The following is a 27713-nucleotide window of genomic DNA, read 5'->3' on the forward strand; positions in this document are numbered from 1 at the left end:
AATATATACCTAATCCCATCTACGCTCCCTGTGGATTCGATCCCGACTCCTATTTGGGTATTATTATTGCAATCGAATGCTTCACAACCTATTTGGGTATTATTGCAAACTGAGGTGTGATTTGAGCGAGATCAATAGCTTGTATTGCATCCGTAACACACTGCCATCCCCGATAGTGACTTCCTTGGCATCGCCATGCTGAACCGTGTCCTTAAGGACACGCAAATGGGGGTCGTCATATTAACGAGCTATGATACGGTCATATAGAGAGACTGAGAAACCACACAAGCCAAAACTCGACTCGGCTCCGAAACATCCAATCTAAGAAACTGGTTGGCCAAGGCCTGAACATCCAATGTTAATGGCCTCTCCGCTGCCGGTAGATATGCTAAACTGCCCAAGCTCTCCACCTTTCGACTCAAGGCATCAGCCACCACATTGGCCTTCCCGGGATGATATAGAATGGTGATATCATAGTCCTTAATTAACTCTAACCACCTCCACTGCCGCAAGTTAAGATCCTTCTGTTTGAACATATGCTGAAGACTTCGGTGGTCAGTAAAGACCTCAAAAGGAACACCATACAAATAATGCCGCCAAATATTCAATGCATGAACAATGGCTGCCAACTCTAAATCGTGGACAGGATAATTCTTCTCATGAGTCTTCAACTGTCGATACACGTAGGCAATCACCCTACTGTCTTGCATCAACACCGCACCAAGGCCAACACGTGACGCATCATAATACACAGTATAAGACCCCGAGCCCGTAGGCAACACCAACACCGTGGATGTGGTCAAAGCAGTCTTGAGCTTTTGAAAGCTCTCCTCACACTCCTCGGTCCACCTGAACGGAGCACCCTTCTGGGTCAATCTGGTCATAGGTGCAGTAATAGATGATAAACCCTCTACGAAACAACGATAATACCCGGCCAAACCAAGAAAATTCTGGATCTCAGTAGTTGAAGACGGTCTGGGCCAACTCTGCACTGCCTCAATCTTCTTCGGATCAACCTTGATCCCCTCACTCGACACCACATGACCCAAAAATGCCACTAAATCAAGCCAAAATTCACACTTTGAAAACTTTGCATATAACTTCTTCTCCCTCAAGGTCTGGAGCACGATCCTCAAATGATGCTCATGATGTTCCCGACTGCGGGAGTACACCAAGATGTCATCAATAAACCCAATGACGAATGAATCAGGATAAGGTTGGAATACACTATTCATCAGATGCATAAATGTTGTTGGGGCATTGGTTAGCCCAAATGACATCACGAGGAACTCGTAATGACCATACCGAGTCCTAAAGGCAGTCTTCGAAATATCCGGATCCCGAATCTTCAACTAATGATAACCTGACCGCAAATCAATCTTGGAGAACACTCTGGAACCCTGTATCTGATCAAATAGGTCATCAATGCGTGGCAATAGATACATGTTCTTCACTGTAACCTTGTTTAACTGACGATAATCAATACACATGCACATAGATCCATCTTTCTTCTTCACAAACAAGACCGGAGCATCCCATAACAACACACTAGGCTGAATGAATCCCTTATTGAGCAACTCTTGTAACTGCTCCTTTAAATCCTGCAGCTCTGCTGGGACCATATGATATGGTGAAATAGAAATGGGTTGAGTGCCCGGCAACAAGTCAATACCAAAATCGATATTCCTGTCGGGCGGCATGCCCAGAAGATCTACTAGAATTATATCTGGAAAGTCTCTCACTGCCAGAACTGACTCAACGGTAGGAGTATCATCACTGACATCCCACACAAAGGCTAGATTAAGCATTACACCCCTTCTCAACCATCCGTTGAGCCTTTAGAAATGATATAACCCTGCTAGGAACACAATCTAATGCACCCCTCCACTCTTACCATGGCAAACTTGGCATAACTAGTGTCACAGTCTTGGCATGACAATCAATAATATCATGATAGGGCAACAACCAGTCCATGCCCAATATAACATCAAAGTCTACCATACTAAGTAACAACAGATCAACTCTGGTCACAAAACCACCAATAACGACTAGACACCACCAGTACACACGGTCCACAATAATAGAATCCCCTACAGGTGTAGACATATAAATAGGATAACTCAAGGAATCATGCGATATATCCAAATACGAAGCAAAGTAAGATGACACATATGAATAAGTGGATTCCGGATCAAATAAGACTGATGCATCTCTATGAAAAATCGGAACCATACCTGTAATGATTGAGTCTGAAGCAACTGCCTCTGCCATACTCGGAAGAGCATAGAATCTGGCCTCCCCCTTTAGGGCGACCTCTACCCGCCCGTCCCCCACCCCTAGCTGGCTGAGCGGGTGGAGCGGCAACTGGGGTAACAATCATGGCCTGAGATATTTGCGGACCTGACTGAATCCGTGGAGCCTGAGTAGTCTGAGAAGGTGCACCCCTATTGAGTCTGGGCCAGTCTATGACCATGTGGCGGGTATCACCACACGCAAAATAAGCTCTCGGTTGGCATGGCAGCTGGGACTGGCTCAGGCCTGGTCAGCTGCATTGACCGCTGAAGGCACCCCGCGCAGGAGGTGCACTAGAAACTGACTGAGCAAAGTGTGCAACCTGGGACCTCGATGCAACCGGAGCACCACTAGAAGATGGAAGTGCTGAGTGAACTGGACAACTCACATAGCCACTCGGGAATCTTAAGTCTTTGAAGCAAACATCCTGGCCTCTGGTGCTCATACTTCACCTACTTACAATTTAGGCACCGAGCTACATACTCCACTGTGTATTTCTTCATCCTCCTCCACCAATAGTGTTGCCTTAAGTCCTGATACATCTTAGCGGCACCCAGATGAATGGAGTATCGCGAACTGTGAGCTTCCTGAAGAATCAACTCACGCTAGCCTAACCTCAGCAGAGTAGTGACGAGGCCAGGTCAAGACACATACTAGGATATGAAATAGACAGTATAAAAATGTAATACGGATAAGTAACGGAAAATGAAGAATAACTGATACGAAACAAGATAATAGCAAGAACTAATACCGGAAGTTAACAATAGAAATAGCATAAAAGAAGCAACTAAAGTTCTACAATGATAATGTACGGATTACAACTGCTAGAATGAATAAGAATGAAGCAATAAGAAATATTCCTTCCACAACACTTTGCAACATAAAACAAATAGCAAGAACACATCGAGGTACCGCCTCGTGTATAATGAAATCAAACCGAGGTACCGCCTCGTATAATCAAGAATCATAACCGAGGTATCGCCTCATATCCACATTTCTCAATTTCAATCACAATCTTTCCTAATATCGCCATGCGAGCCTTACATTTGAAAATAGGTTTTAAAAATAGTTTTTCCGAAATAGCTACACACACTTTATCCCACCTTATGACGTCGTGTTACTTCACGTAGTTTCCCTACAAGCAATCACGCACATAAGTCCTACCTTATACTGTTGCATGCACATCAACCCAAGCCTTATACCACCGCATGCGCATCAATATAATATTACAATAACAACTCACACCATAACCACATTTCACAGCTTGCCAACAACAACAATATCAATGTTTCCACAACAATAGCCCATGGCTCCACCACAACGTATACAAGAATACCAACAATAATAATAGATGGAAAATGCTCAATAAGATAGATATTTCAACAATAACCAACATCGCCTCAACGTATTAATGACTTTCACAACTTCAACACCAAATAACTCAACAATGAGAAAATAATGTATAACCACGATATTAGATAAGACTAGCTCACAATAAAGGAAATAATCTTCAACATTGAATCCCAAATAATGGAAGTCAACAAGTAAAGGGGCAACATGAACAATTAATTCAAACAATGATAATTAACAATGCGGAGATAATATGTAGCAATAAAGGGGACAACAAGTTCAACTAAAGCATGGGGGCAATTTAGCAAGTAGAATGTAGAACAAATACTAAACAAGTCAACTAAGGCATTTAAGGATAATCTACTTCTGCTTATGGAAAGACATAAGAAGCACCCTCCGGAATATACATCTTTTTTTTTGGGTCGGAGGCACGTAGGTTGTGGTTGTATTGGTTGCAAGCGGAACGTAGGCGCTTTAGGTGTGTGTTGACCATGCACTACCTAATTCAATGCTAGGTAACCAAGTTAGTATCCTAGCGGAGCTCTTGAATGGGGAAACATCATAATGAATGAGTATGAGCACGTTATACATCTCATATTAGACCCCCAGAAAAAAAAACAAAAGAAAAAGCAAAAATAGATTCTATAAAAGAATAAAGAGCACATCTTCTTCTTTCTTTCCAAATCCAAATACAATGGGATGGGCATCTTTCTATTTCTGCTACTATGCCTCCTGTTTACTGTTTAGTTCAGTTACTGCTATTGACTTGACTACATTATCTCACTGAGCAGTGTTTTCTCATGGAGGAAAGACAGTTACTGCTATACCTTAGGCCTCAATTAGCACCCTTCTTCGAGCTTCCGGGTGAGCTTACGCTTACTCTCAGCCTCTTTGATTGGTAGGCGGGCGGGCTAAGCCCCGGCACTGAAGAAGAAAGATCAGATGCGCCAACTCTGCTCTTTGCATGTTTTCATGAATCATTGGACAATGTTTGCGACGTGAATCGAGGCTGGAAGCCGAGACCCCTCCGTGACGTGGTCTTAGAGTTCCCAAACTGAAAAAATAGTAAGCATAGACGTGACGTAGCCAACTTGGGATTTCCTGCGAGATCTGTTAAACTGCCGGGACTGAATGGAATTTGTTTTCGATCGGAGCATCAAGCAGCGCAAGTGGATCCGGGGGCTGCTTCTGTGCTGGCTCGCTCTCTTTAGCATTTTGGTTTAACACCACGCAGGCAGCTGGTACCTTCCCAGCTTCTTCATCAGGTAACCTGCCAATTCAACACATTGTCAACGACATTTTGCATGTAAGTCATTACCAAGAGCAACTAGATCAGTAATGGAAAGGGTGCCGAGCTTTAGTTATGGAAGAAGGAACCGAGAACCTGAAATGGGGAAGGAGAAAGAAAGGAAGGGGGAGGTGATCTGAATCGCTATCGATACGATGCGGGGCAGAGCCAGAACACAGGTGCCGACCTTTCCGCCACCAGCACAAGTGAATAAGAAAAGATCACGTCGCCGAAGGTGACAGTATCACCGTCTACAGGTCGAGTCAGCCGCTGCATACTACCCGGTGCTTGCAGGATGGGTCTACCTGCCTCTAACACAATTAAGGATGATTAGACTATGAGAATTTAGAACATAATATGGCATTGCAATTAAAGCATGAAAATAGTCTAAGTAGCCCAAACCGGTCAAATACTACGTACAACCCGTGTACCACTCGTCACCTTGCGTACACGGATTTCACTTCGAACAATGGAATCAAAAAATACCAATTCTAAGGGGTAGTTCCCGCACACGAAGTTAGACAAGACACTTACCTTAACTAGGCCAATTCAACACTCGAAAATAGCTTTTTCCTTAAAATCCGCTTCCACGCGGCTCAAATCTAACCAAAATCGACTCAATATTATCAAACAATGCTAGGAAATTTAATTGCAATACATAAAGTTAAGAGTTTTACACTTTTCCTAAAAAGTCAACAAAAGTCAATCCGGGGCTAGCCCGGTCAAAACACGGATATATCGTTCATTTTTCCTGTGTCTCGATATGAATGGTCTCTGGCTTCGATTATAATCTCGTGAATCCGTGCTCCCCCTTCGTTCTCTCGTTGGAAAATCAGGTTAGATATTACCCCCGATTTTACCCGTACACTCAAATAATATATACTTCACTTAACTATAGATATAAAGCTGGAGAAAATGAATTTATTTCATTAGCTTGAATTGACAGAATCAGGGGCGGCCAGAGGCTCAAGCAACTAAAGCAATAGCTTTGGCCCCAAAATTTCAAGGGCCCCTAAAATTTGGTTTTATTTTTATTTTCTATCCGTATTTGATTTTTCACATTGAGACCCCGATTAATTTGAATTCGCTCGGCTTAATAAAAGTGAAAGCGCACGCTAATAGGTTATCATTCATAGGGCTCGAACCCGAAATATCTAATTAAGGTAGGTTAGATCATATCCATCCCGGCATAATCCTTGGGAGTGGAGCCCAACTTTTACCAATAATAGATTTATGAGTAAATTTTAAAAAAAAATATTGATTATTTCAAAGTAGAAAAGGAAAATATTTTATAAAAAAAGTAAAAATAACTTTAATTTGTTATTAATATAATCATTTGCGCAAAAATTAGAGAAGAGAATCACTCCCCTAAACTCTTACCTAAATATAAGATTTTGGGTTATTTACATTTTACGATTGACATTATTAATGAAGTACCTATATTATTCTTCTTTTTTTCACATTTGTCACTAGAAAACGTGTAATAAACTTTTAGGGTCTCTATTTGTTCAATATCATGTTTTCAACTTCTTGAGCCTGGTTCTATTTCCTATGATCAAAAAATATCTTTGGAGAGATTAAATGGGCTATAAAGAAATTATTAATAACTTTATATCTCAAAAAGTTAGAAAAAATATACTTCAAATATACACACACACACACACACACACACATATATATATATATATATATATATATATATATATATATATATATATATATATATATATATATATATATATATATATATATATATATATAGTTTCAAAAAAGACCTCCGATTAAATTTTTAACGTTAGGCCTCCAATCTTGTTGAGCCGCCCTAGATAGAATACATAGTAACGACAGTTTTTTCCCATTTTGGTAAGAATTCTTCAGAATAGTCAACTTCTGTTTCACTTTGTACGTGGGTCTATCTAATTTAATTTGGGTGGAGACATGAAAATTTACTTAATTCATTTAGTAGTCAGCTTTAATATTTCACTTATTACTTAATTCAATTTTATAGTCTTCTGCAGTTTTTCTTTTTAATAACTATCTTCTCCAATAGTGGTTTTGGTGTGACCAAAAAAGTAGGATTTTAAAGAAAGTTTTCGAAACCCGAAAAAAGAAGAAGAAAAACTTCGAAGCAATAGCAGTTCATTAAGCATTTTCCCAAAATAAATATAGTAAGAATATTATCATTTTAACCCATACCTAAAATACTCCTAAAATACTCCTAAACAATTTTAATTACCTTTATGGAATTTTCTTCTATTTTATTTTTATTTGTTTGACATTTATTTGCATTTTTAGCATATTTAGTAGCATTTCAAATCATGAAAATAACAAAAAAATATCTTATCTTTTGCTCTTTACATTTTTAGATTTTTAACTGCATCATTAGCATTTAGTTGCATGTTAGTTGCATTTATAAAATACGGAATCACAAAATACATTTAGTTGTTTAGCATTTTAGTATTTGTAGGTTTAATTAGTTAGTTTCTTTTGTTAACTTGTAAAAAATCAATTAATGAAGTAATTAGTTATTAGATAAGGTAGACAATTGGTGTGATTCTACAAAGATTGAGTACAAAATAGAGTGGTAAACTAAGTGGTTAAAATTGAAGGAGAGGGAATTGGTTAATTTGAGAAAGAAGGGAAAAGAAAAGAGGTCTGTTGATGCATTTCAATTTCAAAATTGGGCTAAGGTCATAGGCCCAAACCCTGTTGAACCCCCATTCGCAGTCTACCCGACAACCCGGTCCACACAGCCCTACCCTCAGGCCACCTAAACGGCGTAGTCTTGCGACAGAACTACGTCGTTTTGGTGTTTGCTCGCTTTTAATAAAATTGAAGTTAAAGTTTCGATTTTTACAAATTAAACCTAATCTCACCCCCCAATTCATATCCTGGGCGGCCGGAAATCGCCTCCGCCGCCGAGCACCGCTTTGCCACCACCCGCCACCTCGTTGACCGCCGTTGACCACCCACGGCGGCGGGTCACCTCCTATCGTCCCCAAATTTTCACCGTACACTCCTCATCCTCTCCTCATTCCTAATCTATCATCACCTTCCCCAAAAAACTGCACAAACTCCACGGTAGTGGATCTGAGAAATCAACAAAATCCAAAATCGCCTCTTTTCTTCTCTGGTTCCATTCCGGCCAATTTTTCACTAAAACTTATATCAATCAATGGCTTTTTGCATAAGCTGTGGATTGATTTTAGTTTTAGGTCGATTGGTGGTCGCCGGAGGCCGGTCAAATCGCCTTTGACCGGCCAGAATCTTTTTATCCCCCTCGTCTCTTTCCTCTTTCTTTAACCCTGTTGTTTTGAGCTTCACCTGAATTTCATAAGTCTTTCTACCAAGATGATTCCTCTTGATTTCATATCTAAGAAGAATCTCTTAGAAGAAAGACCTTTGAGGGTCGGGTAACCCACGCAGAAGTCGTCTCGTTTGTTCCCGGTGGTAAATTTTATTTGCCTCATCATTTTTCTTCGTGGCCGTCACTGTCCGCAATCCTCTTCACCGGCGTTTGATACTCCTGTTGGTAATATCTTCTGTCCGTTGACTTCTTAAATTCATATAGTTTAGTCAATGATCATTTTAATTCCAGTTTTCGATCAGTTAATTGCATGCTTAATTAGATTTTCATTGCAATCATTCTAAGTTTGTTTAAATTGTTAACTTTGATCGTTGTGGGCATGATGGTGGCCAGATTTGTAACCATATGGTCTGTTTGGTTTTCTTTGTAAAAGTTGGGCCAGCTTTGTTTGACAGGCATACCCGTTAAATTTGAGGCAAGTAAAAAAGAAAATTCAAGGGAGCAGCCCTGAAAATTGGTTATAAAAGAGAATCTTCCCTCACACTTTCTACCCTCATTCACTCTCACCTACACTCACACACGCACTTAGGCATTCATAGCAACAGCCTGGAATTTTTAAAATTCAAACTCCAGATCTGCTAAACAAAAGCTCCAATAAACCCAAAAAAAAGATCAAAAGCTATTCTGATTTCTACTATATTACTTCGATAATTTCTGGGATCTTCAAGATGTTTCTGGATCGTAAATTGAAGTTGTTTACTGACTCTGCTGCTGTTTGTTGTTGATTGTAGCTGATTTCATCATTTTCTTCAGTTATGACCTTTATTTGGTCAATTTCTTCTACTGTTTTTCTGCTGCTAGGTATGTGAGGCACGCATGTACTTCTTCGTTGAATGTATAAATGAAGATTTGAAATACCTGATGTATCCATGTTTAATTTTGTGTATTCATTGTGATTGATTACCAGATTTATTTACATGTGTTTGTTCTGCTATGATCTGCTTATAACTGTCTTTGTAAGCTGAAAATTCTGAGTTGAATTTGTTCAAGTGTTTGAAAGGCCATGTCACAGATTCAGCTTATTTAATTGCCGTCATTCATGTACTAGTTCTAATTTGTAATAAATTTGAACTTTAGTTTGTTCATATGACTTCTAGTGTCAAAGAGTTAATTGAGATTATAGCATGACCACTAGAGAATCTATTGGGGTTATGAAGTTCTGGAAGTAACTTGAAGTGTTTAGTGATTTGTTGATAACAGCTTTGCGCTTGTGATTGCAAATTAAGAATCAGCTTAGAAGATCGCACGTACTGGTGGATTATCACTGTCTCTGCAGTTGATCTCATTAACTGGAAATTTGTAGTTAATTCGAGATAATATCTGTGGTTATACATGTAATTCATTTCGTATTGGGTTGTATATAATTAATTGTGATTTTGATCATTTGAAATTGGTTATTAGTTAATTTTTTCAAATCAGTTTAGTTAAATCCTTTAACTCAGTTAAAGCGCAGAGTTTAAGAATTGGTCATTCATGACAAGTATGGTTTGTGATATTAATTCCAATCGTTGAAACACTAAATCTTTAACCATTTAGTTGTAATCTGAAGTTTCCTCAATATGAGTAGTTCATCTTTTTATTCATGAGTGCATTGCTTTATAAAAACGGTTCAAACTAGTATTGTTAGGCCATCTTCCAACCCTTGCCTCCATTTTCTCCTCCAAAATGGGGTAAAGTTACTCCAACCATTACTCCATTTTAAACTCCAAAAAAAGAATATTCCATTTTATATTCTTCTCTCTTCAATATTATATTATTATATTTATTTAAATTTTATTTTCCTATTTCTGTTAAAGAAATTCTATCTTTTTTCTTTTTTCCATATTCATCACATATAATTCAATATAAAATTATTTTATACCATAAAAAATAATATAATTTGTAAATAAATATTATAGATTATATATATATTAATGGTTAATTCAAATAAAAGTGAAATCATTGAGATACAAGATAATTAAATACATATTACATTATGGTAAAATTCATATTAAATATTACATAAATATGCAACTTTCATCTCTAGTATGCTCCCATTAATAATCTATTAATGTATTACGAAGTGCAAAATGAGCATCTTTGTCCTTAATTTTTTTTTTTTGTGTCGAGCTAAAAATTGCTCAAATCGGTGATTTTCATCTACTACCTTTGGAGGTGGACATTCCCAATCATCTTGAATTGGTGTATTAAGATCACGTTCATCCTCTATTATCATGTTGTGCAGTATAATACATGTAGTTATTATATCATGTAACACTTCTTTTCTCCAAAAATGTGATGGCCCTGACACAATTGCGAAACGAGCTTGAAAAACTCCGAATGTACGTTCAACATCTTTTCGACATAATTCTTGTTTCATCGCGAAATATTTCTTCTGTGGCGAACGTGGGTCACGATTAACTTACAATTTTACATAAAAATAATAAATGTACGAAAATTAATTTATCAAAATTATACACCAAAGTTAAGATATAAAATTAATATTATAAAGATATTACATAAACATAATTAGGTATATATAAAGAGATAAATTAAAAGAGTTAAATAATAAAAATAATAATAATATAAGGATGAATAGTAATTGATGAGATGAATAGTGTCACTCTATATTTGAGGTAATACTATTCATTCCCATTTTGGGGGCAAAAATGAAGGAGCATTGGAGCCCCATTATGACAAAAAATGCCCTTAGGGAGAAATGGGGAGGGTTGAAGATGCCGTAAGTGTTAAGCAAATGCACGTTTTTATCACTGTTGATAGAGACGAATGAAATGCAATGTTTGGACATGATGGGCCTCAATAGAGGCCAGAACTGATTTACTTGTGCCATTATCCATATACGTTGAATTAGCTTAGAGAGTCAAATAGACTCTGAAGCTCATGCCCTGAAGCTAAAAATAGCACGGGCTAGTCAGTTTTCGGACTGATAATTGAAAAAAGTAAGCGTTTGTAATGTCATTGAAAAATAGCTACTATTTTGCTGCAACGCGGATCGGTCCAGCATAATATACTGGAGATTGGTGCACTTGTGTATGAACTTCCAGCATATTATGCTGGAACTCTAACACGCGAAAAGTTTCAGCATAATATACTGGAGATTGTAGCACCTATGTATGAACTTCCAGCATATTATGCTGGACCGGTATATTATACTGGAACTCCAATATATTATGCTGGAATATTTTTTGAATTTTGAACAGTGTTTTCGTTCAAATTTATCTTTACATGAAAAGTGGCTAAATTTTGATTACTTTTGAAACTATAACTATTTTTCAATTACCACTTGTAAATCTAACTATTTTTAAATTTCTCCCACCCCGGCAACTTCCAGGTCCCATTAGGCAGCTGCTGTTCATGAGTGGGCCTCAGTAATGCACCAATCTAGGGTGTGGGCCTTTCGCCTGAGCTCATTTACCCACTTTCTTTGATCCATATTAATAAGATAGTGGTGCGGTAAGTATTGCCAAACGCTTTGTTAGGCCCAAACATAATTACCTCAACCAATTTCCCGTTTCACTAACCAACGATAACAACTCCAAACTAACTTAATCAATTTTGTAGTTTGTCCACAATAAATCATTCCATAACTCCGGTCCTTCACAAACGACCCCGAACTTAGGAAAAATAAATAATTCATGAACCACTCGTAGTTGCTTTAGGCACGCTTTAATTAATTTTTCGTCATGGTTATGGATACGGCTCTTATGGCATAACTATGACACGTAATCCCAAACTCAAGTGCACGTTCGCGTGACTTGACCCCAACTTCAAAGAATCATAAAATCAATATGTCGTAAATTGCGGGTGCGTTTCACGGTAAATATAGTACGGGCTAGCCAGTTTTTGGGCTGGTAATTGAAAAAAGCAAGCGTTTGCAATGTCATTGAAAAATAGCCACTATTTTGCTGCAACACGTAAAGTTCCAGCATAATATACTGGAGATTGGAGCACCTGTGTATGAACTTCTAGCATATTATGCCAGACCAGTATATTATGCTGGAACTCCAGTATATTATGATGGAGTTCCAATATATTTATACTGGAACTCCATCATAATATACTGGAGTTACAGCATAATATACTGGAACTCCAGTATATTATGTTGGAAGTTCACATGTAAAAAATTCGAACTCAAGTATATTATGCTGTAATATTTTTCGGATTTTGAATAGTGTTTTCGTTCAGATTTATCTTTACATGAAAAGTGACTAAATTTCGATTACTTTTGAAACTGTGGCTATTTTTCAATTACCACTTGTAAATCTGGCTATTTTTTAATTTTACCCCATTTCACGTGGCGCAATTTACGGCATGTATAAAACGATAAGTGTACGACATCGTAACTTGTTTAAAATAACTCCATAAATATTAGAATGATTTAAAAGATACAATTAAGAGCGATAAATATTTAAAATGCACACATGTTTAAAATATGTAGTAATCAGATAATTAAGCTAGGTGTAATTGTAAAGCGATCGTGCTAAAATTACGAAATCCAGGAGTGTCTCAAACCTTTTTGCGGGTTAACATAATTTCTTACCCGATCTTCTGTGTTTCGCAGACTTTAACAGAGTCAAAAAGTTCCTTGATTTAAAGTAAACGGTGACTTGGGATATCTTAAATAATTATCCCAAGTGACGACTCTTAAAATTAAAATAATTAATCTCATTTCAATAATATCACTTAAAATGAAAAAAATTCTTGTCCGGAAAAATGGTGATGTGAGAGCATAAATTGATAAAACGGAAATAAATAAGATAACGTTACCAGGAAATATCTTCATCAAGAACATTACAAATGAATATGCCAACTAGCACCTTTAGGCAACACTATCAAGGCAAAAAAATTTATGATTGGCGGATATTTCTGGGGTTTGGATTTACTGGCTATCAGTGTAAATCTTTGCATGCAAAATAAAATTCATCGGTTATCCACCACGTATCCGGTTTTTAAGTAGATAATATAAATCTTATTCATATTTAACCCATATATAAAAATTAACATATTTTAGTAGATAATATAAATAAGTAATTATTTTTTTTAATCAATCTATTTTGTCACCACATTATTTTTTTTAATCAATCTATTTTGTCACCACTACACCAGCTTATAAATTTATTCAAACACCATCTTAATTCCCAAAGGCATGGTTCTAGAGGGTGGTGGGAGATAGTTTTGTTACCACGAATTCCTGATGAAGATCACGGGCAAAATTTCTCTCTATTTTTCTAGTCATCCTTCTAAAGCTTCTCCCTGATACTAGTTTATTCATGAATATTTTATATAAAGATGGATGAAAATAGGAATTTGGAGTCAAAAGTCACTATAAGAAATGGGTTAACAGGTCGACACGAATAATAATCCTTCACAATTGCTCGAACAAAAAAAGTTTTTATGACAACGTTCTTAATAATAATCACGAAAAATAACATACTAGTAATGACGAAAAAATATCATGAAAAATAATGATTTCATGCATTTTCAGGACGATCTTTAGAACAATTTCGTCTATGATTTTTTTGTGGCAGCTTTAACCATTTTTTGTGGCAACTTAAGAGCCCGTTTGAATTAGCGGGAAAAATGTAGCTTTTAAAAATAAGTGCTTAAAAGCAGCTTTTAAGTGCTGGGGCTTGTTTTATAAATAAGCAGTTACATGTTTGGATAAAATTGCTGAACCTTAAAAAATGCGTTGAAGTGTTTTTGTAAACAAGTGCTGGTAAGCACTTTTTTCTGTTAAAAAGACAAAAAAAAAATATCCTTAAAGCTGTTAACATTATAAATGAGCTAATTACTATAATATATTTAATTATAAATTAATACAAATAATTTATATTTTAATTTAAGTTCAATCTAATTGATTACATAATTCTTGAATGCTCCTTTTTTACCACTTTCAATCAAGTAAACTTCCATAAATTTCAAACTTATTTTTGTACGGACTAATAAAGAAATGATGTCATACAAATTGGAGTCTTAAACCATATGAAAGAGCATATATAAATGGAGTAAATTGGGCAACTACACAAATCAAGAATCTATAGCTTTCTCATTTTCTTTTTGGTCCGAAGCATCTATCCGACCAGCCATTTTGGGTATTGCTCCAAAAAGAAAAGAAAAATAAAACTCAAAAGAGCAAGTAATGACTCTTAAGTAGACAATCCAGCTCACCAACAAGAGCTTCAAATCAAAAGGAGCAATGAGCAGAAGTATGCCGCATCTGAAGACAAATGCTGCAAACACCTAAAGAAAATGCCAGAAGAGGAAAGAAAAATAATTTGTTCCTCTAACTAATAAAGATTCAGAATATAATGAAGTTGGGGAAAGTTATGGAAGAAGAAAGCAGAGGCGGCAACAAGAATGGAGAAAAGAAAGAAATGTATGTTTTAGGGTTTTCTACTGAGGGGTAATTTCGAGATTAAGAAAATTATAAGGGATAACAATGTAATATTCTTGGTCAAAACAATATGGCTTTTAAGCCAATTTCGAAAAAGTTGGGTTTATCCAACTTGTTGGTTTTGACTTTTTTAAAGCAGATTTTAACTTTTTTTAAACCCTTTTTTTGATTGTCAAACACTTTTAGAAGTTAAATTAAGCCCATCCAAACAGGCTCCGAGTCATTACAAAAATGACTACTTAAATTGTCACAAAAGCATACCCACTGTTATGGTAATCGCACTATTCTCAATGCCCTTTAGAAAGTCATGAAAAAAAAAATTTATTACGACTTTTATAGTTTTATAACGACTATATAGTCTAATTTTTTATATAAGTGTAGGCACGCTTTTCTCTCAATTTTTTTGTCAAAAGTTTTAAGATGAATTCAAAGAGATTCTAGTTAAATGCGCCAGAGCTATATATATTTGCACAGGTGAGATGATTTGGATATGCAAAATTTTCGAGATTGGTAGTTGCTCTTAAGTCCTTGATCAAAAGAGAAGAAAAAGAATGGTCTACTTTCTTGGAGGTGTTCAATGTTATAGCTTTATTTCGACGTTAACTAACATGCACCATTATCTGTCCAACAATGCATTGCATCAGCATACATCAAGAAATTATGTTTATCTAAATCTTTGAGAAATCAAAGAATGCCTAATTATGAGATATTAAAATTATGATATCTACGGAATTTTGGGGATTTTGGAAGCTGACAGGTAACGTAACGTCGACACGAATTTCATGCATTTCCACCAATTTGCTACAGTTGACTAGACTTAGTTCGATTCTTTTCTTTTTGAATTGTAAATACATCAATCTAGATTTGCTTTCATAAGATGTTAATAACTGTCTAAATTTCATTGATTATGTCAATACCTACTTTCCAAAGCAATCTTTAACTCATCCTTAACTTAACTGTCTCCTTTAATTTGTTGTGACTTGATATTTTACCGTCATAACTCTACTATCTAAACCGAAAAATAGAACTTCAAAGCATAGACTTGTATCCTTAATACCAACTTAAATAAACATCTTTACAAATATTAATTTTTTTATAACATTTTACTATTTTTATTGCCTCTATTTATATTTTTTCTATTAAAGAGCGTTTGTTTGAAGGTATTTATCCGATTCTTGGAGTCCTCGTGGATTAGTCATAGCTAGCCTCATAGGGTTGGTTCGTTGGCCAACCCTCCAAAAACAAGTATAGTCAATGGCCAATAAATATTCACTAGAAGAAAAATAATGTTTAATGTATATTAGTCTCTATAGGTGTGCGTTACACGTAAATCTTCAATTAAATATTTATATGAGCAATAAATTAAATATATTACATTATAATGTAATTTACATAGATAAAGTTCAATAATTTAAATACTAAAAATCAATATTATTGCAGTATATAGTACTTGAATTTAAAATGATTTCACACCGGTTGAATTCACAAAGATTATCGATTTAGTTAAATTAGATAGTATTTTTTTTTGTAGCACAGAGATGTACAACTTTGTGTCTTTATCATATCTTGCCTATTTCTTTGTGAACAGTATCTTGGTATATGTTCATTTAATTTTATGCCACTTCAACTGCTTTGTGGGACATAATTTTGACTGATTAGGTTTTTCTCTCTTCTTGTGCCTTTTCTTCTAATAATTCAGAATTAGGACATGCGGATTCTTTATTCGAAGTTATTGTCCAAGTGTAATTAGTATTACACGATCAGTAATATTACGATTTCATCCTTTAGGGGTGATTCCTTTTAAAATTAATTTAGGTTTCAAAGGGTATAAAAGTCGAGTAATATTTTAAGGATATTTTTGTCATTCAATATTTAATGTTTTAATATTCATATTTTTATAATAAAATATAGATAGATATAGATTGATCATTAGCATACGGGGATTTGACCTTTAATATAAAATCAATATCTTATACTAACCTATTACATAGATCAAGAGGTTCAACTTCAACGAGAGATATATATATATATTTATCCTCATATATATATATATATATATATTTAAGCCTTTATCGGCATGTATTGTGAAGAATAATTGAGGCGATAATAAATATCTAAATCTTTTTTTTTGAGGGGGGTTGATCAAGTAAAATTTAAAGGATAAGTCCTCGAAGTCCACGAAATATGTGACGTCGATAATGAAGATCGATAGAAACAAAGGAAGAAGAAAGAATAAGCATGCGGACGAAGAATTGCATTATCTTAGTGCCAACCACTAATCACATGCATCGCTCTCCTCTTTCCACGTGTCATCCTAATCAGATAGCCCCATATCTTTCTCCTTTTTTACTTCTTCTTCAGCTTCAGTTAGTACGGAGTACTATATATCAGCATTGAGCAGCGTGCCCAATTTCTTAGTATAGCATATTACAATATATTTAATACGGCGAGTTGCCGGAAAATCAAGAAGAGCTAGCAATGGATCACTCGGCGGATGCACATAGGACTGATTTGATGACCATAACGAGGTTTGTGTTGAATGAGCAGAGTAAACATCCTGAATCCCGTGGTGACTTCTCTATCTTGCTCAGTCACATTGTTCTTGGTTGCAAGTTCGTCTGCACTGCTGTTAACAAGGTCCCATTATTTTTTTTGTTTTATGTATTTTTCTTTTCATTTTTTTGTTGAGAAAGGTGGCGTCTTTGTTTTAGGATCTTTACTATATTTGTTTCATGTGTGTGTGTGGCGCTTTTGCACGTCTCTCAATCCATTTTCGGAATTCTCATCATACATACTTTCCTTATCATGATATATTTGAGTAATTTTATGGAATGTTGTGTATGAATAGTTAGTTTGCTGTGAAGCACGATAGCTATACTTAGTCGATACATGTTGTAATTACTCTATGGAAATGAAAATTTACATGTTCTAATTTCTATAGAATCAAATTTTTGTTATCATACATTCACGGCAATTTGATGTCTTTGACCAGTACAGCTAAATTATAATCCAATGTGGGCATCATTACAAAATGAGAAAAGTCTAACTTGTTTCTGTAGTTTGAACTGGAACTGCTGGTAAAACCATTGAGAAATATGCAACAAATTCATTCTGAAAAGCCTAAACTTTTCTGTGGTTAATTTATCGGAAAATGGCCAAATATACCCATGTATATCAGAAAAAATTTAAATGTACCTTTCGTTATATTTTGAGTCCAAATATACCCATGTCGTTATACTATTGATTCAAATATCACTTTTCTGTTAAGTTTGTCCGAAGTGGACATCCAATCCTATGTGACACTGATGTCACATGACTTGACACCTCAGCGCCCCTAACCTATTTTTCCCCTCCCTTCTATTTTTTTCCAACCACTAAAATTTCCTTCCTCTCCACCACTATTGTCTCCATTATCGCTACCATGAAAAATATTGTATTTCAAATTTTAGTCTTTTATATATGGATTAGTGGCGCTGAGATAACATGCCATGTGGCATCCACCTCATCAAATATCAGCGCCACGTAGGAATGAATGTCTACCTTGAACAAACTTAACAGAAGCAGGATATATTTGAACCAATAGTATTAAGGCAGGAGTATATTTGGACCCAAAGTATAACGAAGGCTATATTTAAACCTTTTCTCATAGTACCGTTAATTTATTTGTCTTTTAGCATCCCCATTGAATGGAGGAAACAAATTAGTTGCAAGAAACCATAATTGACTGTAGGTACTGATGGATAGACCTACAAAGATATAAAAGGCAGAAGAAGCTTCAGTAGAATAAATCTGTTTTTGTGTAGTTCATGTATTCTACCTTGTTTTGTTTTTCCCTTTATTTCCTATATTGATATATTTTACACATGGATACATCTTTTCAGGCAGGTCTGGCCAAACTCTTAGGGCTTGCCGGTGAAACGAATGTGCAGGCAAGTTCATGCAGATGCTGCCCTTATAGTATTCTGATGAACTCTTCGTTTCTTATCAGAATCCATTTCTACTTTGGAATTACTCTGCTTTTGATTTCTAACTGTAGGGAGAAGATCAAAAGAAACTGGATGTACTCTCAAATGAAGTATTTATCAAGGCTTTGGTTAGCAGTGGCCGAACAGTAAGAATCGAGACACTCATTTTATTAATGCACTCTAGAAAAATATGTAATGATGTTAATCTAAAAGATGTCAAATTATGTAGTGCATTCTTGTCTCTGAAGAAGACGAAGAGGCTACATTTGTGGAGCCAGCTAAACGTGGAAAGTGAGTGCTATTGTTCTCTGTAGTTTGACATTTGTCATTATGTTTTGAGATCTAACCCGTCGATGCTATTTTAACAACAGATACTGTGTAGTTTTTGATCCTCTTGATGGATCCTCGAACATCGATTGTGGCGTTTCTATTGGAACGGTATGATTCTGGTTTAAGCAATATCTAAATTGTTTTTACTGGCTTTCCACTACTACATCCTCTTTTACATCACAATGAATAATATGTCTCATTATTTGTCTAGATCTTTGGGATTTACCTGATCAAAGATGGTCATGAACCAACACTAGATGATGTCTTGCAACCTGGGAAGAACATGTTAGCTGCTGGATACTGCATGTATGGAAGTTCTTGTACGGTATGGTGCTCACATTTAAGTTTAATATAATTTGAAATTTTATATACACCGACAAACAAATTTTATACTCTTATGTTGTGATCGCAATTCTTTGAAGACAATGATGAGTTGGAAATACAAGTAATAAGATTTTCCGAGTTCGGTTATTTGCAGCTAGTTTTGAGCACTGGATCTGGAGTTAATGGTTTTACCCTTGATCCCTCTCTTGGCGAGTTCATTCTAACTCATCCTGACATCAAGGTACCATTGTTACTTTGCCCCTTAGATCTATGTTGAACGTAAAACTTGTCGTTGACTCTTAATCTTGATCATGTCTTCAGTACTCAAGAGAAAGGACATAATTTGTATGGACAAAAGTCCTAATCAATTTATAGACAAGTTTACAAAATCCTATCAAGATACCCCAAGTCTTTTTTAAGTTTAGGTGTGTTTTAAATAGTCTATCGACTTCTCTCCGGTTGCTGAATATTTGAATGGTTTTTGAACCACACATAATGAGCTTTCAGTGCAGTCTGTTAGTAATACGAACGGTCTAACATAAGATTTGTTTAGCATTTCTGACGGTCTATGTCCTTTTTGAGCTTTGAGTTTATCTCAAATTTAAGTTAAAATATCTAGTTCTTCGATCTCTTTGTTTTACATCAAAGATTCTCAAGCTTGTTCAGATTTTGTAAATTTTACCTCTTCAAATTCCAACTATGCTTTTCCTATTTAATTTTTTCTGTAATTTCTTTGGAATATTTCCTAGGAGTACTATATTTCCGGTAAACATGGTTTTAATTTTGCTTTTACTTGCAGATTCCTAAGAAAGGGAAGATCTATTCAGTAAATGAAGGGAATGCCAAGAACTGGGATGGTCCAACAACCAAGTACGTTTAATAGACTGCAATAGAAAGCTAAGCTTGTTTCTCTTGTTCTGTTGTTCATGATGTCCTACTTTTCTTTTAATCCCAGATATGTGCAGAATTGCAAGTACCCCACCGATGGTTCTTCACCGAAATCTTTGAGATATATTGGAAGGTAATTGAAATTTCTCTATATGCTGAGGTTATCTTGTTGCAGTGTCTTGTATGAACCAATTCACCTACCTACAATCTAAATCCATAGAATCTTGAATTCATTTTTTGTTTCTTGATATGCTAGGCAGTAATAACTATAATTATAGGAATCATTGCTTGATCATTCTAGAATTCTTACAAGTCATCTACGGTTGAAATATTCAAATGTTAAAGGTTCATATTACATCTGCAGACAGGGTTAAATGGAGTATTTTTGTTGGATTTCTTATTAAATGAATCCTTCTATTTCGACCATTACATGCAAAGAGTTAATTGGATTCTGTTAAGTGATAATGGGTTTGACGTTGGTTCTAATTTCAATTTGCTTATGCTTAGAGCCGTGCTTGATAGCCATGATGAAATGCAGACAAAGTTGTTTCTTGTAATTTGCCTATGTCATTGAATTTGTTAATGCTGTATAGAGTAACTCTTGTTTTCATGGAGGAAAAAAAATGAGAATGAACATATTGTTAATCAACTTATACAAATCTGGACTCTTAACTCGCAGCATGGTTGCTGATGTTCATCGTACATTACTCTATGGTGGTATCTTCTTGTATCCAGCAGATAAGAAAAGCCCCAATGGGAAGCTGAGGTAAAGTTATACGCATCTTCTGAGTAACTGAAGCATTCCCTGAGCAATAACTTTCTGAAAGCTTTACAAATGAATTTTACTAAACAGGGTTCTATACGAAGTATTTCCCATGTCATTTCTGATGGAACAAGCAGGAGGCCAATCATTTACCGGGAAGCAGAGGGTAATATTTCTGAGTCTTTGGTCACAGTATAACGTATAACAGAAACATCAAGTTTAGACCAGTAATCCTTTGCTGAAGAAACTGAAAATGTCGTTGACCTGATATTCTTTTTCCAGTTCATTATAGCTTTAGATATTGACGTCTGTTTATTTTTCTGAATTTAGTTAGATTAAGAATACCTACAATAGTAGAAAGAAAAAATATTACTGTAATAGAACATATCTGAGATTGCAACTGGATTCATACTCTCATCTCTATGAACACAGGGAAAGCGAAGAGCTTTGGTTTTCGAATTAGAATGTGAAACTTATAATAGTAATTAATGTTATTATACAGGCACTTGACCTAGTTCCAAAGAAGATACACGAACGCGCTCCTATATTCCTTGGTAGTTATGATGACGTTGAAGAGATCAAAAAGCTTTATGCTACTGAAGAGCAGAACTGATGGATGGATGTACATAACCTCTGATCATCACTTTAGTGCTCTTGCTGGTGCAGATAACTGATTTCTCAAATCAGAGCAAGTTGCAGATTGTTATAGTTAGAGAATTGCAGATGATGTTTATGTTGCACAATAGCTGCTGCTGTGATGCGATAATACGTGCATATTACTGTCTTGTTCTAATTTTTTCTCCCAAGTAACTACTACTTATCAACAATAAAAGGTTGAATAGAGAAGTTCTGGCTTATATATCGCTCACTTACATTTCCTTTTAAACCCAAAGTTCTCTTCGTTGCGATTCTACCTAATTATTTTCCGAGGGACGATTTCTCTGGTTTTCATAGCATATGGAAACGGGATTAACATCAACTGGTTTACTTGCTGTGAACATTCTTGAAAAAGGAACTGCAAGATCATAAAGTTGATGGGGTCCACACCCATGTGATCGAAAAAAGAAAAGAAAAGAAAGTTGTAGAGATGGCAACCAATTTGCACTGCAAATTACTCTCATGTAATACACCAAGAGTAAAATATATCTGAGAGTTGTAAAGAAAGAGTGAGGTTTTACATAGGGTATAAGAAAATAGTCTTTGAGAAAAATAGAGAGTAAGCGATATTGTAGTGAGGTGAGAATATCAAAAGAAGGTTATTTCTTTTAAGTATTGTAGTGGTCTTTGGAGTATTTTACTCGGACCTACAAAGTGTAAAATTCTTTGCTATAGTGATATCAGTTGCTCATTTCGGGGTCGTGATTTTTCTCTTATTCAAAAGGATTTTCTACGTAAAAATCTTGGTATCGTTGTCACTCTTTTATTCTTGTTAATTACCGTATCTCGGTGCTACGTTATTATTTCGATTTTATTACCGTGAATATTATTTATGTAGGGGGATTTGTTCCCAACAACTGGTACCAGAGCACAAGTTCAGCTCGTTCATAGAAATAATATTCACTGTCGGTAGTACTATATTCGGTGAAAAATAAAAAATGTCCGGAGTAAAGTACGAGGTAGCAAAATTTAACGGAGATAGCGGTTTCTCAACATGGTAAAGAAGGATGAGGGATATGCTCATCCAACAAGGATTACACAAGGTACTAGATGCTGATGCCAAAAAGCCGATACCATGAAAGCTGAGGATTGGGCTGACTTGGATGAAAAAGCTGCTAGTGCAATCAGGTTGCACTTATCAGATGATGTGGTAAATAACATCATTGATGAAGACATCGCATGTGGTATTTGGACAAGGTTGGAAAGCCTATACATGTCCAAAACGCTGACAAATAAATTGTACCTGAAGAAGCAGCTCTACGCCCTACATATGGGTGAAGGTACGAATTTTTTGTCACATTTAAATGTGTTTAACAGACTAATCACACAGCTCGCCAATCTCGGAGTGAAAATCGAGGAAGAAGATAAAGCCATCTTGCTATTGAACTCGTTACCATCTTCGTACGATAATTTGGCAACAACCATCCTGCACGGTAAGTCTACCATTGAGTTGAAAGATGTCACATCGGCTCTTCTACTCAATGAGAAGATAAGAAAGAAGCCTGAAAATCAAGGACATGCTCTCATCACATAAGGTAGAGGCAGGAGTTATCAAAGGAGTTCGAGCAACTATGGTAGATCCGGAGCTCGTGGGAAGTCTAAGAACTGATCCAAATCAAATGCCAGAAATTTCTACAATTGTGATCAACCAGGTCACTTCAAAAGAGATTGCCCAAATCCAAGGAAGGGCAAAGGTGAAAGCAGTGGCCAGAATAATGACAACAACACAACCGCCATAGTGCAAAACAATGATAATGTTGTCCTCTTTATAAATGAAGAAGAGGAATGCATGCACTTGTCAGGTCCAGAGTCGGAATAAGTGGTTGATACAGCAGCATCTTACCATGCCACACCGGTAAGATATCTTTTTTGTAGATATGTAGCAGGTGATTTCGGCACTGTGAGAATGGGTAACACAAGTTACTCAATGATTGCGGGGATTAGTGACATTTGTATCAAGACAAATGTCGGATGTACATTGGTTCTAAAGGACGTGCAACATGTACCTGATTTGCGGATGAACTTGATCTCGGAAATTGCTTTAGATCGAGATGGATACGAGAACTATTTTGCAAATCAAAAGTGGAGACTCACCAAAGGATCATTGGTAATTGCAAAGGGAGTTGCTCGTGGCACGTTGTACAGGACAAATGCAGAAATATGCCAAGGTGAATTGAACGCGGCACAAAATGAGATTTCTGCAGATTTGTGACACAAAAGAATGGGTCATATGAGCGAGAAGGGATTGTAGATTCTTGCCAAGAAATCACTCATTTCTTATGCCAAAAGTACAACGGTAAAACCTTGTGACTACTGTTTATTTGGTAAGCAGCATAGAGTCTCATTTCAGACATCATCTAAAAGAAAATTGAATATACTTAATTTGGTATATTCTGATATTTGTGGTCCAATGAAAATTAAATTGATGGGCAGTAACACATATTTTGTTACTTTTATTGATGATGCTTCACGAAAATTATGGGTTTATATTTTGAAAACCAAAGATCAGGTGTTTCAAGTTTTCTAGAAGTTTCATGCTCTGGTGGAAAGGGGGACAGGCCAAAAGCTAAAGCGTCTCCGAAGTGACAAAGGAGGTGAGTACACTTCAAGGGAATTTGAAGAGTATTGTTCAAGTCATGGGATCGGGCATGAAAAGACAGTTCCTGGAACCCCACAGCACAATGGCGTAGCCGAGAGGATGAACTGCACCATTGTTGAGAAGGTGAGAAGCATGCTCAAAATGGCTAAACTGACGACAGTCATTCTGGGGTGAAACAGTTTAGACAGCCTATTGCCTAATCAATAGGAGTCCATAAGTTCCATTGGAGTTTGACAACCCAGAGAGATTTTGGACCAACAAGGAAGTGTCCTACTCACATCTAAAAGTGTTCGGTTGCAAAGCTTTTGCACATGTACCAAAGGAGCAGAGAACAAAGTTGGATGATAAATTTATTCCATTCATATTCATCGGGTATGGAGATGAAGAGTTCGGGTACAGATTGTGGGATCCTATAAAAAAAAGATCATTAGAAGCAGAGATGTAATCTTTCGAGAAATTGAAGTTGGAGTTGTAGATGATCAATCAGAGAAGACAAAGAATGGTATAATCCCTAACCTTGTTACCATTTCTTCTTCTTCTAACTATCCCACATGTACAGGAAGTATGACCGATGAGGTTTGCCGAGCAGGGGGAGCAACCTGATGAGGTTATTGAGCAGGAGGAGCAACTCGATGATGGTGTCGAGCAAGTGGAGCACCCCACTCAGGAAGAAGAACAACGCCAACCTCTGAGAAGATCAGAGAGGCCAAGGGTAGAGTCATGTAGGTACCCTTCCACAGAGTATATCCTCATCAGTGTTGAAGGGGAACCCAAAAGTCTTAAGGAGGTGCTGTCCCATCCAGAAAATAACCAGTGGATGAAAGCCATGTAAGAAGAGATGGAATCTCTACAGAAAAATGGCACGTACAAGCTGGTTGAACTTCTAAAGGGTAAAAGACCACTCAAATGCAAATGGGTCTTTAAACTCAAGAAAGATAGAAATGGCAAGTTGGTCAGATACAAAGCTCGATTGGTGGTAAAAGGCTTCGAGCAGAAGAAAGGTATTGATTTTGACAAAATTTTCTCACATGTTGTGAAAATGACTTATATTCGAACAATCTTGAGCTTAGCAGCTAGCCTAGATCTTGAAGTGAAGCAGTTGGACGTGAAAACTGCATTTCTTCACGGAGATTTGGAAGAGGAGATCTATATGGAGCATCTAGAAGGATTTGAAGTAGCTGAAAGGAAACACATGGTGTGCAAATTGAATAAGAGTCTTTATGGGTTGAAACAGACACCAAGGCAGTGGTACAAGAAGTTTGACTCATTCATGAAAAGTCAAACTTACACAAAGACATATTCTGATCTATGTGTATACTTCAAAAAAATTTCTGACAACAACTTTATTATTTTGTTGTTTTATGTGGATGACATGTTAATTGTAGGAAAGAACAAGGGGCTGATCGCAAAGTTGAATGGAGATTTGTCCAAGTCATTTGATATGAAGGACTTGGGCCCAGCACAACAAATTCTGGGTATGAAGATAGTTCGAGAGAGAACAAGCAGAAAGTTGTGGTTGTCTCAAGAGAAGTACATTGAACGTGTACTAGAACACTTCAACATGAAGAATTCTAAGCCAGTCAGCACACCTCTTGCTAGTCATCTGAAGTTAAACAAGAAGATGTGTCCTACAACAATAAAGGAAAAGGAAAGCATGACCAAAGTTCCTTATTCCTCTACCGTCGGAAGTTTGATGTATTCAATGGTATGCACTATACCTGATATTGCTCACGCAGTTGGTGTTGTCAGCAGGTTTCTTGAAAATCCTAGAAAAGAACACTGGGAAGAAGTTAAGTGGATACTCAGGTACCTGAGAGGTACCACGGGAGATTGTTTGTGCTTCGGAGGATCTGATCCAATATTGAAGGGCTATATAGATACTGATATGGCAGGTGACATTGATAACAGAAAATTCACTATTGGATATTTGTTTACATTTTCAGGGGGAGCTATATCATGGCAGTCAAGGTTACAGAAGTGTGTCGCACTCTCTACAACTGAAGTAGAGTATATTGCCGCTACTGAAGCTGGAAAGGAGATGATATGGTTGAAATGGTTCCTTCAAGAGCTTGGATTGCATCAGAAGGAGTATGTCGTCTATTGTGACAGTCAAAGTACAATTGACCTTAGCAAGAACTCCATGTACCATGCAAGGACCAAACATATTGACGTGAGATATCACTGGATTCGAGAAATGGTAGAGAATGAATCTTTAAAAGTTTTGAAGATTTCTACAATTGAGAATCCCGCAGATATGCTGACCAAGGTGGTACCAAGAGACAAGTTCGAATTGTGCAAAGAACTTGTCGGCATGCACTCAAGCTAAAAGTCTGGTGTTGTCACACCTCATTTTTCCCGAAGGGTTAGGGGAGTTTTTTCAATTAAAGTGACATTATTCGAAACAAGATTATTTATTTAATTTCAGAGTCGACACTTGGAATAATTGTTATGGTGTCATAAGTCACCGGTTTATTTTAAAATCCCAAATTAAGGAAATTTGACTCTGTTTTAAAGTCTGCGAAAACTAGAAGACTGGGTAAGGAATTCTGTTAATCCGGGAGAAGGTGTTAGGCATTCCCAGATTTCGTAGTTTTAGCACGATAGCTTTAATCATACCTGGCTTAATAAATTTGTTTAATTACTTAGTTTTAGAACCTATGTATATTTACCCTTTTTATAGCTTTTAATTATGGCGCTTATAGATTTATCTTTGAAAACGGATTACATGTGTGTAAATTCGCTTTATTTGGGGAGCTAAAATCATGTCACGCGTACGTGTACAAAATTTATCACACTTTATTAATATTAAGAAATTAGTTTGTCAAGTCGCGTGAACGCGTACTTTGCCTTTAAACTTATAGATCACAACTATGTCACGCGAACGTGTACATAGCTACGATAATTAAATAAGTCGCGCCTAAAGCATGCTAGCACATTTCATTTCCTAAGTTGGGATCACATGTGAAAGTTAAGATTATGGACTAAATGTGATGACCAAATCACCAGAGATGTTCAAGGCTTAGTAAGGTGTTTGAGATTCCCAGCGGACTCCATTACTTGAACCTAAATGAAAGCTAGCATTTTAAGAAATTTCATTAATAAAAGAGGACGTAGCAACCATATTGGTTCAAAAGGTTATGCCAAGGCTCATCTTTCGTGGTCTGGATAATTCTAAGATTTCCATAATCCATATAGAATTAGGCGCAAGAGATTAATATATCCAACATGTTGTTTGCGGCCAAATGACTAAACATAATAGGTATTTACCAAATTCTTACCATGGACATACCAAAAATGATAGCATTAGCTTGAACTAAATTAATTGAACAGTGCATTCATAAATCACAATATACTACTCATAGGGAGGAAGTTTTAATTAATTACAAATTTGAGATCAATAGCTACTGAAATTAGAAATACATGCCGTAACATTGCAAATAATTAATCATGAACCCTCATGTTATTATAAGATGAATTTCAAAATTCAGCAGCTTCT

The 27713-nt window shown here is 36.3% G+C and overlaps 1 protein-coding gene and 1 long non-coding RNA gene across 2 annotated transcripts; both read left to right on the forward strand.

Moving 5' to 3' along the window:
• Positions 1-7787: 7787 nt before the first annotated feature.
• LOC104113723 (uncharacterized) lies at positions 7788-9720 on the forward strand. The gene is made up of 2 exons (XR_690259.4): positions 7788-8462; positions 9498-9720. It is a non-coding gene; the product is annotated as an uncharacterized lncRNA (long non-coding RNA).
• A 7333-nt stretch (positions 9721-17053) lies between these two features.
• On the forward strand, positions 17054-21818 carry LOC104113724 (fructose-1,6-bisphosphatase, cytosolic). Its single transcript, XM_070200008.1, has 12 exons — positions 17054-17328; positions 18573-18624; positions 18732-18802; positions 18886-18947; positions 19028-19094; positions 19198-19311; positions 19465-19551; positions 20110-20180; positions 20266-20331; positions 20878-20964; positions 21052-21127; positions 21464-21818. Exons 1-12 carry the CDS (start codon positions 17170-17172, stop codon positions 21572-21574), a joined length of 1023 nt encoding a protein of 340 aa, XP_070056109.1. The 5' UTR covers positions 17054-17169; the 3' UTR covers positions 21575-21818.
• Positions 21819-27713: the final 5895 nt, after the last annotated feature.

The sequence above is a fragment of the Nicotiana tomentosiformis genome, chromosome 4, assembly GCF_000390325.3.
Source record: "Nicotiana tomentosiformis chromosome 4, ASM39032v3, whole genome shotgun sequence".
Taxonomy (NCBI): domain Eukaryota; kingdom Viridiplantae; phylum Streptophyta; class Magnoliopsida; order Solanales; family Solanaceae; genus Nicotiana; species Nicotiana tomentosiformis.